This window comes from Lissotriton vulgaris, chromosome 1_1 (assembly GCF_964263255.1).
Source record: "Lissotriton vulgaris chromosome 1_1, aLisVul1.2, whole genome shotgun sequence".
Lineage (NCBI taxonomy): Eukaryota > Metazoa > Chordata > Amphibia > Caudata > Salamandridae > Lissotriton > Lissotriton vulgaris.
In genome coordinates this window covers 676,396,385-676,409,289 of record NC_141685.1, presented here as the reverse complement: position 1 = coordinate 676,409,289, position 12,905 = coordinate 676,396,385, and the positions used below count along the sequence as shown (strand labels likewise).

The following is a 12,905-nucleotide window of genomic DNA, read 5'->3' as shown; positions in this document are numbered from 1 at the left end:
TGAAAGGCATGACTGCCTTTTGGCAGAAATTTGAGGTGCTCCTCTGAAAGAGATATGTAATCTGAGACTTGGACTTCTCTTTGCACATTTATTTATCATTATCATTTGCAAGATTTACGAGCAGACAATACAAATGTTGGTTCTGGTGTTCGGATTCTGTTAATATCTGAACTGAGTTCTTGTACTGTTTTCATAAATACTGTATCACCTTTTTGTGTGTTAATGACGTGGAGTATTGAATTTGGGGAATCATGTTTAATTTCTATTCAATGCATTTAACTACTGAGAACTCATGTAAACAGGGACAACTGACTTAAAGTTAATGTTCTGATTTCTTACTGGTTTTCTCATTTCAGTCAGTACGCCTTGCCCATCCTCCCTCTCTTTCTCACTGTTAGACCTGTCAGCCTTAAAGTGGACTTCCCCCAAACATTTTGCCGGCTTGCCTCCAATTTTTCTGAATTAGTTGTTGTTGGCCTAAGGATTCTGTGCGCTTTACCACTGTTAACCAGTGCTAAAGTGCTTGTGCTCGCTCCCCTAAACATTGTTTGATTGACATATTCCCAATGGGATATTTAAATTACCTAGAAGTCTCTAATAAAGTGAATCACATGTACCCAGGGCCCGTAAATTAAAAACAACTAGTGGGCATGCAGCACTGATTATGCCACCCACCTAAGTAGCCCTTTAAATATATCTCAGGCCTGCCACTGCAGAGTCTGTGTGCAGTTTTCCCTGCCAATTCTTAAACTTCCCTTTTATTACATATAAGCTACTCCTACAGTAGGCCCTATGTAGCCCATAGGGCAGGGTTCTGTGTAACTAAAAGGTAGGGCATATGCTTTTACGTTTTGCATGTCCTGATAGAGAAACACTCTCAAAATCGTGTTTCACTCCTGTGAGGCCTACCCCTCTCGGGTTAAAAATTGGGATTCCTTAATCGCATTAAATAAGCTGTAATTCCTAATTAGAAGAGGTAGATCTGTCATGTTCAGTAACTAACAATTTGCACTGCTAAATCCTCTTTAATGGTCAGGTCGAATTTATCATTACAAGTTTGAAAAGGCCACTTTTAGATAGTTGGAATTTTCCTGCTCTTAGGCCTGTGTGCCTGCATCCTGTCTTTAATACACATCTGGGGAGGGTGACAGCTGGGCTTTGACCATTCCCTCCAGGCAGCCACACATATCGGTGTGACTTAGGTGGTCATCCTGGGAGGATGGGAGGGAGGAGAAGGAAACATCCCCACACTTACACCTGAATACGCTGTGTCCTGTGGGAACACAAAGGACTACATACCCCCTGTAGTGTGACTGGAGCCAGAGCAGAAGTGAGGACCTCTGTGCACTTCAAAGACCCTTATTTGAAGTCTACCCCACTTCAAAGGCACCACTGGGTATAAGAACTGGACCTCAGACACTACCAGTTTAGTACACTTCTGGAACTGTGAAGACTCTGCTAGGAAGAAGGTCTGTTGAGCTGCTGAAGGACTGCCCCTCTGCTGTTCTGAATTAAATACTTTCTTGCTGTGCTGACCTGCTGCCTGATGCCCTTCTGGTCTGACTGAGAAAGACTGGTCTTGCATCACTTGAAGCAAGAGTGGCTCAAAGGGATTGCTGGCCTGCCTCTTCATCTGAAGTCTCAGGCACATAAAAGACTTCCAACTATCCTCCTTCTGCACCTGTACTCTGACAACTGTGAGTTCTCTCTGGCAAGAGCTGCCAACCCAGTCCTGGACCCTTGGAAATTGAACTTAAGGTGCTGTTCAAACCCACTGCTGCTGAGACCGAGCTCGTACATCGCCTCTTTTAGGAGAGAAGCACCAATGCATCTTCGACACTGCGCAGATCGGAACTGGCACATTCACCCTATTGCGGAGACCAGAACAGACCCATCACTGCATCTGCGTGGATCAGAGCACTCTTCCACATTTGGAACAACCAGTGCGCAAGGCTGTTCAAGTGAAGTGCTCAGATGTACCTCGACAGCAGCATTAACGTCAAAGATGAAACTCTGCCCGGCATCGGAGACAAAACATCATCGCTATTGCACCGCCAGGAGCAGCGCATTGCTGTTGAATGTGGAAATCGACATCGACACATCACCCTCTGCACTCCACAGCCTCTCAGTCAACCGGATCTTTTGACATTGATGCAGTCCGGACTCAGTCTGGACCCTGTAATCGTCCCACGCTCCGTCGCAGTTGGTCTGAACCTCTGACTTTGCCCTTGTCCAGCACAACCAGATATCCCTTGTTGGTGTTTGGTGCTTTTTGCCACTATTTTCACATTCTTCTTTAAAAATTCATATGTTGAGTTCTACTCATTGGATTTTTGTTGTTTTGATCTTGTTTTATTTATTAAATTAGACACTTTTAACTGGCGTGGGATCTTTTTATGTTGGTTTTTCACTATTTTTACAGTTTGAAGTGTTGCACAAACACTTTGCTCATTGCCTTCAATTTCAGCCTGACTGCTCAGTGGCAAGCTACCAGCGCGTGAGCTTAGGTTAATTTGTGGATTGTTGGTGTCTTTTCCTGACTAGGATTGTGGCTGCTGCATGACCAGGGTTTCCACCCCTGTCAACCAGAAACCCAATTTCTAACTCGCCGTTTGACAAGTTATTCGTAGTGGCAGGAAGATTCTAAACCCTTATTTAGCTCATATTTTCCTCTCCTCTCTGGAAGAGGGATCAACATTGTGAAGTAATAACAGGGACAAGAACGAGTGGGATTAGTAATAATTAACTTTACCAGTAAGTAACCACGCTCAGCAGCGCAAACGTGATCTCTGAGATATGTAGAGCGAACACGTTTGTACACTGTTAGGGTGAATACATTCCGACAAACAGAAAGGCATGGCAAACACTTCAATTGTACACAACATGAACACACACAATGAAAGCGAATGCTATCAAACATTTGAGCAATATATACAGAGGTGACTATCACACATTGGTACACGTTGAGTAAACAGTATTACACAAACACACAGGCCTTGCGAATACAAGTACACTTGTACCATGTCTCTCCTTCTGTTCTCCGCCTGTTATTAGTCCAAAAATAAATCGTGCATTCATTTGCATTAAATGGTGGATGTGTGTGCATCAGTGTGTGATACTAGACAGTTGTGTCGGATGATGTGTGCTTGTGAGCAACACTCTCCATATTGAGAAGAGCATTTTGATTCTGGGAAGCACCGTCTGGTACCAGCATTGTGTGATCTTGGGCGGCACTGTGTCGGATTGGGATGGACTGATTCATATTGGACCCTGCAGTATATTAATGGGCAGCATTGAGTGATAAAAGTTTCGGAGGTTTATACTGTGTATGACTTTGTCATCCTGAGCACCTACGAGTCATACTAGTCAGCACTGCTTGATGTGGATTTGCTGCTGCCTATTTAAAACAAGCTTGCAAAATGAATCGAATATGTGTGTTTTTAGTCAATTATCGTGGCTTAAAACTGTAATCGACTCGCTCTGATGATTAACTGAGTTGTAAACCATGGAATAATTTTCTGCACTACTCTCCCTTATGCTCCCTGCTAAAACATAGTATGTTGAGTATACACAGCTGTTGTTAATATGTGGATACATTATTTTATGTGTTTGCAATACATTTACACTTTTGTGTTGCTGTATTCATAAATAAAAATAAGCACTGGCCATTAACGCCAGTCCAACCATTCCAAACTGAACGTGCCCTTTATATACCCAGCTACCTATTAACACAAAAACATTATTAACAAACCTATTTAAATGCTAGTGCTCCGTCCTACAATGATGCATCAGTATGGATGTTGCAGCGTTTTCATATCTAAACACGCTTAGATTATTGTCCATGGGGACCCTTCCTCTTTCTGGAGGGATCTGTCAACTTACTTTGCTTTTAACCTATTAGAGGGATGTTTCAAAAGAAGTCTGGCTTGACTACAGACACAGAATCATAAACTTAAACCATTCTGCCAATTAATGACCCTCTTTCTGCCAATTAATGACCCTCTTTCACAGTAATGACACTGTTCCTGGGTCTGTATTAGTTTATATTCAGTGCCATTTAATTTTTTATCAAGGTGAAATCAAAGAATGTCTTTTAGTTGAAAATGCATTTTTCAATTGCTCTTTTTTAGATCGGGCTCAAGACCGCTTTAGCTGCATTACCCATGCCCTCCCGAGTTACCAATATGCCTGCTTTTGCAACCCCTGGGACTCTCAACTTTCAAAAGAACTAACTCCTCTTCTTGCATCAGGAGCTGTGATACAGTATTTTTTTCTGCTTGAACAGATTCCAGCAGAACCAGGAGAAAGGGATGTATCAGGTAAACACTATTTCGACTGCTGCACTACTTTTCAGCCACATTCAGTGTTTTTATTGACGACAGTTTTCGGTTGTACACATCCATTTCTCACCTGCTTCAGAAGATGTATGCTATTGGGTACTGTATTTGACCAACTTGTTAGGAAAGTGTGCATTGCTGAAGTGTTGGAAGATGGCTTCCAAGGGAGGTGAGCGGGGGATGCCCTTTGTCATGCCTTCATGCCTTCATGTCTATCAGGACCTTTAGGACCGTGCTTCCCAAACATTTTAGAATCCCTACCCAATTTGTAGAATGACACACTTTCCCGAACCATCTAGCTTTAATGGACATGATGCGGGCGATTTTTTTAATGACACTAAAGCATTACGTGGTAGCGCACTGTCATTTACAGACCGCACCTTTTCAGTGAAATGGTTCCTACATTTGCACGGACACAAAGTTTTTCTGCTAAAGCTATATATAGCACATAATTGATACTGCATGGAAATCAGGTTCCAGTGAATATATATCATGTGTGCATCACAAAGTATATTGTTTGGATTTGTATTTTGATCCTATTCAAATCTTTGTTTCCACTGTTTGCCTCAGTTTCGCTTTGCTAAATGACGAATGTATACAGATAATTTGTCTGTATTTACATTTTATTGTGTTACGAAACACATGATATCCTACAGACTTTTCTTTCACTTGTACCCCAGCAGATTGTACATAATTCACTTTACTTTTCTTTTTATGAGTGTAAAGTGAGGAGTTAACATACATCAATCTCCATATTACAAAATAAGCAGCAATTTGCCAAAAGATATGCCTGACATTAAACTTCTGTCTTTAAAGCTCAGTAAATGTGATGAGATAAATACAAAGGTTAAAGCAATCTTTATTTATAGCTTGCATTTTCATGACACACCAAAAATCGGCTCAGGACCCACCAGTGGGTTGTGGCCCACAGTTTGATCAGATATTTGTTGTATGACACGTTCATTTGCATACTATAATAAGTCATTAAGCAAGAAGTTAAAAAAGCTCTGTATTTAATGTCACAGCATGCTGCACACTGCTTCCCTCGCTGTTATTCACAGTTGTTCAGATGTAGTGGCAGTATCTTCGTACTCACAGCTACTGTATCAGGATGTGCAAGGCTTGATATACAAAATGGTAGTAATTTAATTTCACTTGATTAGCTTCCGTAGGATTTACCGCTGCCATGTATCTCCTTAAATTTGTTTTGGAACAGTAACCACATAATCACTGGCGCTGCTGTTGATCCTTCTCATGTTTCATACCTCAGATCCGTGATACACATACTGCTTTGCTCTTTGGAATTTTTGGTGTCACACGAGGAAAATTTCCTAACCTCCAAAAGGAATCTGTCACCATATCATCTCTCACCCCCTCTCACTGAGTTATGCTTGTTTGAAAAAGGGTTTGTGAGTCAGTCATTCCTGTCATAGAATGCGAAGCACCACCCTGAACCCCAAAATCAGTGCACACACATTTCCACCCACATACATATCCAAGTATTTACCAGCAGATTAATATTTATTATGCAATGTTAGCCTTCAAATAAAATGTATAAGAATTAATGTACGATCACTAGTAACTCAGTGAACAAAACAAATAAACTAGGGAACCCTAAATATAGTCAGTCATATTTCATCATATATCACTTACCAATTACTTTAAAGCAAACAAGTGTTCCAAAAAGAATATTCCCTTCTCTCTTCTAAACATAGGCCAAATATAGGATCATCTTCAAGAATCTCTAGTTCTTGAGCATAGAAGTTGTCAGCGTGATCAGACTCCAGTAGGAGTCATGGAAAAAGAAAATAAGTATTTAGCATAACGCTGCACACTTGCAAGAATAGGGCAAGCAGGGAGGTCTGTGACTTGCAAAGTATAAAGGGAATCTCTGTACACAAATTTAAAAGTAACAGGAGATTCAAAAATGATATCATCTTTCACTCCGCCAGGGACCAATAAAGTCATTACTTGAGTGCAGCTGCAACATCGCTTCAGTTTCCCAATGTATCAAGCTGGGACTGCAGTACTGAATCTTGAACATGTTACCATCCTGATACATGATGAACAGAAGCCCTCTCTCTGACCCATTGATTTTCTAAGTTCTCTGCCAAGTTTTCCGTTCAGCCTCTCTATTAGCAGTATAATACAAACAATAAGCCTTTCTCTAGCTAACGAAAATCATGATAATAAACCTGTAAGAAAAAGAGAACATGCAGCCAAAACAAAATGCATTTCGACTAAGGCCTGTAGTCGGGTTAAGTTTAACAAAGCATCTAATGTGCACTTCGAATACATGGTTATACCTGCACATGTGTAAATTGGAGAATTAACATAAAACGCGAGTTAAAAGAATGCATGTCTACTATTGCAAATATACTTTAAGTGTAAACATGAATAAAGAATGCGTGTTTAGATTTTTAGACTGATTATTAGTGCCCACAGGAATAAGTCTCTAGTGTTCATAGTGAATACATTTCATTAATGCATTTAAATGCTTCACACATGTTAATGAAGTTAAGCCACACAGTGAGTATAATGTTAAATGCAAATATATAATTTCATTTCTGTGACATGTAAGGGTGGAGCCTAAAATGCGCTGATTCAATCCTCCCTCTGATGGCGATGTTAGCCATCACAATCAACTTATGAATCTTATCAGATGAGACCAGTTCGAAATCCTGAGGTTTTCAATATTTTTCATCTAGAGTTTTCCAGGTATTTTATTTCATCATCGAACCTATATTGACTCCCCTCTAGTTCCACATCCTTTCTCTTTCATCTTATTCCTCTCCTTTCCTGCTCCTTTCTTTTTGCTTTCATGTACTTGTACCCCTTAACGATTACAAACAGACTGATTGCACAGAAGGTAATTATCACAAGGGGTTTCAAAATGGTGCCACAATTTCCACTTTAAAGTTTCCAAACCATATGCCTGCTGAAGCGAATTCATTTCCAATTGCGGCCCAATCACTTGTAGCTTCCAACTGCTTTAAATCTCCCTTTAAATATATAATGTTCCAACTGTACCTCTTCACTCTGGTCAGGTATGCAAGTATAGCATTGCTGAACCTTCAGCATCTTGCAGACTTCACCCTTCTTCGCGTGAAGGGTATCCAACGCAAGACGATTCTGCATTATCACAGAACTTAGAGCTATAATTTTTGCATCCACCACTAACAATGACGTTGTTGTACTGTTATATGGTTACTCCAAATTTAGTAGGACTGATTATTAGATCATGAAATGGTCATAATAAAGAGACTGAGACTTTTTATATAATCAGTAAATCTGGGTTTGGCATGCTCACAGTACCACATCTGTACCCCTAACCTTACAGAGTTATAGATATGTGTCGGTAACCTCTAACATGACCACTCTGATTCCCAAGGAATTTTTGCAAACTGATCTAACCCTTTCGTTTGCTCCTTTTGCCTGCCCAAGGTATCGCACAAACCAGTTATGATGCGTTTTCAAATGTTCATTGTATAGCTCTAATCTTTGTAAGTAAAATTTGAACTGCGATTATTAGAAAGATGAAACAAATCATTGTTATCAGCATTATTGAAAAGGTGAAAAACACATACAATTCAACCAAGTTAATTGTTCATAATGTTTCTAAAGTTACTCCTATCTATCACTAATACTTTTATGCTAAAGAGAGCATGCCAGGAGTACCCATCTGACAGACTTTTTGGAATGATTGAACACCATACCTTGGTACAGTGTGTCAGGAAGCTGCCTTTAGTGCATTAAATAATGCACCCTGTCTTGAATGGGCAGGCATGCATACCTCTTGCACTGTTATCTTTCTTCTCAGAATGAAGGTCGGGCCTGAAGAAATGCATCTCAGTCACAGCTAACAGGCAGCTTCCATGATAGCTCAGGTGTGAAGTGAACCTTCCACCGACTTCGGCATGAACACTGTTTAGGTAATAAAATTGTAAGCTTATTGCACTGTGCCAGAGTCACAGGACAACATCTTTAGTTAGTCTGGGGAGCAGAAATTGTGTCCTACGAGCAAATAAATAAAAACAATGGCATTGTGTTTTAGTATTTATGTACCTGAAATTAACTAGGCAGACTAAAGGGTGACAATGGCTATCGGAGATAAATGCATGCCTGTACATTCTTGAATTAGGGAAAAGCATGTGCAAACAACCATTAGAAAAAGATGCTAAGTTAAAAAGGAGAGCTAGAAAGGCAGAATAAGTGGAATTTCTACAACACCCTCCTTCGGATGAGACAACTATATGAAAGTACTCAAGAACTATGAATATATGTAAAAAGCCATGCATTTCAAACAAACTTTAATAGTATAAGCAGGCACATAAAGCCAAAAAATATCAAATTAAAAAACCACACAAGCTAATAAAAATGAATTAAACAATTTTTAAAAGCCTAAAACACCAATTGGGGAGTTTAGAATGCATCCAAATCAAAGGAAGGCATCTCAAAAATGTCCACTACATCCACTTCCGGAATGTCCCAGTTTGGAACCTGCATCTGCAGACTCCACACTAAACCGAGACCTGAATAGCAAGATCCAAAGGACAAGGAGAATAAACACCAACCCATTGAAGAGAAGCTGAAGGCAACAGTGGCAGGAGTGCAGCCTCCAGAGAGGTCCCATCTGGGAAACCTTAAGTTGAAGCCGCATCGGACATAAGTGAAGGGGGCTCATAATAAGCATTCGGCAGCAAAGGAAGCATCATCAAAGGACAACACAGCTGATGCGATGGCAAAGCATGCATGAGCAGATCTATATCCCTAGACTATAACAATTGCATAGCAAGGCATAATGTGAGTGCACACTCAAAAGAGCACCACAGGCAGTGAACCACAGGCTACACACTCTGGAACCACACAGGCAGGAAGGACCAGTTCCCATTCTGTTCCAATAACAAAGACTCTCCAAAGTACTGTAAAATGTTTTCATGTTGAAGAATGATTTGTGGCAGTTCTAATACCATGAGGCCTTATTGTGGGAAATCAATTGCGAAGTAACAAAAATAAAACTAAAATTTCAACCAGAAGGAATAATAAAATTGAAATACCTCCAAAAACGCTTGAAAACAGTGAATGTTAAAAAGACACGGTCACTCCAAGCACTCAGAAATGCAGAAACAAATCCATACCCAATAACTATAAAAGTGGGCACCACTCCACTAGTGTCAGAAGCATTGAAAAGACAGTGTACAAGCTCCCCAAAATGCATGCTGTGGCATGTGAGTTTATAAAAGTGATTGTATCTCAGAAGAGGATAGCCACTATGTGGATGACATGGCCACAATATGGCAGTGATAGTTACCAAATGTAAGAAAAGCTCATTATCTGCCAAGAAACCCCTTCTCTTCTCGGAATACTACCATATGCCACATGTATCAACCAAGTGGCAGATATGACAATCATTTACCAAGGTTAATGGCAATGTTATGTTTGGGAAGGGCACCAATAGTCCGGGATGGCTACCAGGTGTCAGGGATGACCACCATATGTCAGGGAAAGTTAATTAGGGATGCCCATTATTTAACTCAAGTACAGACCAATTATCAACCATCTGCCAGAGATAATACTTTATGCCAGGGAGGCCTGACATCAGGGATGACCAACTTTATTTAGGGTTTTTTGTGGAAGGGGTAACAAACTTACATAAGAAGTGGCTTCCATATGTCTCTAAGGTTCACCCTAAGCCAGGAATGCCCACCAAAGTTCAGAGATAGTCAAAAGATGCCAGGAAGACCACAAGGGTTCATGTGTGGCCATCCAGTATTGGTGATGTCTACATTATGCAACCGATCTCTAGCAGATGTTGGGCATAGCCATTTATGCGAAGGAGACCCACTAATATCAAGGGCAGTATGCCATTTACAAGAGTACCTACTATATACTGCGTGTGTTCAGCAGATACAACAGGTGTCCTCCGTATGCACAGATCACAGATAATAGGTGTGGCCTCCAGATATCAGCAGTGGGCTCCCTGTGCCAATAATTTATAAACTTCTGCCCAAGAGAATCACCATATCTCAGGAAAGCTCACCATCTGCATGGAAAGTCAACTACATGCCTGTTATATGTCAGGTGATCCTTCAGTGCCCAAATAAGTAAGGTAACCAACAATTTTCCAGGAGGGCTAAAAATATCCTAGTATGCCAACAGATGCCAGCAGTGCCCACTAGATGAGTTTACATATGCTCACACATTCACACACATAACAAACTGCAAAATCCATTTATGCGGTTATGCATTCATATCATATGTGTTCATGGATACACTCACACGTACACTCTCACCCTTTTTATCCCCGCTTCATGGGCTGTGATGCTTCGCTTCAGCAGTGGTCGATGGTGGTTCAGTACTTGGGTACTACTAGACCAATGGATGTCCGGTTTTCCCTGCTTACCATCTGAAAGCTCATGCAGCTCCTGGCAGGTCCTGGTAGAATTGCTAGCTATTGTCATTAATTTTGGTGCAGGCTAGGAGGCTAGCCAGAGAAAAAACAGAAGTCGGGAAATGGCCACTGAACATGAATAATAAGGCATGCCTGCAAGCATGCCTGATTCAGCAAATCCTTTCTATGTTAGTCTTAGTGCCAATCTGCATCTGGAGTCCAGATAGGCAGACATGGCCCTTCTGATGTGGCAGATGACAGTGTTTGGGGTAGCAAAAACACTGTCCAGAAAAATGCGAGGACAAGGGAGAAGACCATCCCTATGTCCCTTGACCTCAAAATACTGACACATGCATGTACTATTAAAGCCCGGCCAACCCTTTTGAACTATTGCCTCAAACTTATTACAGTATGACGTGGCATCACAGTATGACATGGCATCACTGTGAATACTGAACACTTTTCAGATACAACTGAGTCAGAATTCAGACAGCTGTGGGACCACATCATTCTTACTGATACCATTGCACTGTCGAAGAGTGCCTTCATATTGCAGCTGCCAGAAGAGGCTTGCACACCCACACCACAAGTGAGACACTGTGTTTTGATTCTGTCATGACTGATGTATTAGATAATAAGGACCCCAAAGCCATGAGAAATGTACTATTTTGAGGGTAACCAACAAAGTTGTGCCTAATTCCAATTTTATAAACGGTGGCAATAAAGTTCTTTAACTGGTCTTTAGATGCAGACATTTTGTCAAAAATAAACTGTTGCATTGTATGTTGACTAATATGTTGGATACTCCACCAAAGCTTTGCTTAATTAATGTGCTTGTGGTGACTTGTGTAGGACTTATATGCTATCATTTAATTCCCCCAACTCAATCTGGAGGTAAAACATGAGCAAACATCTACATTTTAGATCTGGGTTTCCCATTTACATTAATTTATTTTTGCTCATAATATTTTAAACTTTGATAGTTTTATAGTTCTATGGGCAAAATCTGAGTCCAGCGGTGATCACATATTTTGATTGTTTATCTGGGGTCTGAAATTGGACTTAAAGTCAGTCGATTTATACAGTAATCTGGCTCCTTCACTCATAAGTTTAATAAATATCAAATATTGTGGTACCAAAATTTCTTAACATTGGTAGAACTCTTGAGCCCAGGATATAATTTACAATAATGTCACCCCATCAGAGTTAATAGGAGAAAATCTACACCCAATGGGACAATATTTTTTAAATAGGGATATTTTGTTAATGGTATTCTCACATACAGCCATATGAAATACTTGATTTAAACTTCAGATAAACTGCCAGTTCAAATAAATGAAAAAGAAAACGAAAGCACACTGAAAAACAGATTAGACCAGTAAATACCGACCGAAGTGGCAACACGAAACAGAGTGTCATTTGTTTGCTTTTATCTACATGCAAAGTACCTCTTCTGGCGATGATTAAAGTTAGTATACGTGGTTGAGACATTGTATGTACCTCTTGGCTATGATTAAAGTTAATACAAGTGGTTAAGACATTGTAGGAGGCAAAAACTCTACATTTAGTCCTCTGCCCAGCTTGTTTTTGTAGTAAAGGAATGCATGTCCCACTGTAGAATATTCAAATGGCAGTACATTATCTATATGTTGTGTAACGCCCTGCAGAAGAAGTAATTTCTTATTGTACTTTACAGTAGCATTTCTGCATCACTTGTAAGATTTCACAAGTTAATGTAGTCTATTACAACATCGAAAAATTACTAAGTTCAGATCATTTCTCTAACTCAAAAAAAACTAGGGGACATTGCAGATCATTGAAAGGCAGACAGTTGTATAATCCATCCAATCTTATATTGTTTTACAAATTCACCTTCATAAATTAAAGGGGCGGTTCCTTTCCGGTTCTTAAGAGGATGGAGACAACCTTTAGGCAAAAGGTCTTATATACTGATGTGCCTGAATGTGAAAAAGTACTGTGCCATCCATGATCTTCACAGTCCCACTGTGAAGCAGTATGCCTGGCTGCCGAAAAGGTCAAAAGCCAGGTGCAGTCATGTCATTGGAGCAAAAATGGGGAAGGGTCAGCCACTGCATTTCACACATGTGACAAGGCAACAGTATCGACTATCGCAAAACTGGGTGTAACACCTAATGGTATTGGTGAAAGAATACAAG

At 40.3% G+C, this 12,905-nt stretch overlaps 1 protein-coding gene across 1 annotated transcript in view; it reads left to right on the top strand.

The window, feature by feature from the left end:
* LOC147747647 (ferric reductase 1-like) overlaps positions 1 to 12,905 on the top strand; it is a 400,432-nt gene that overhangs the window by 49,447 nt on the left and 338,080 nt on the right. Inside the window, exon 2 of the mRNA XM_086954577.1 lies at positions 4,131 to 4,319. Within this exon, the coding sequence (XP_086810703.1) occupies positions 4,311 to 4,319 (9 nt within the window). The 5' untranslated portion in view covers positions 4,131 to 4,310. The remainder of the gene's footprint in view (positions 1 to 4,130; positions 4,320 to 12,905) is intronic.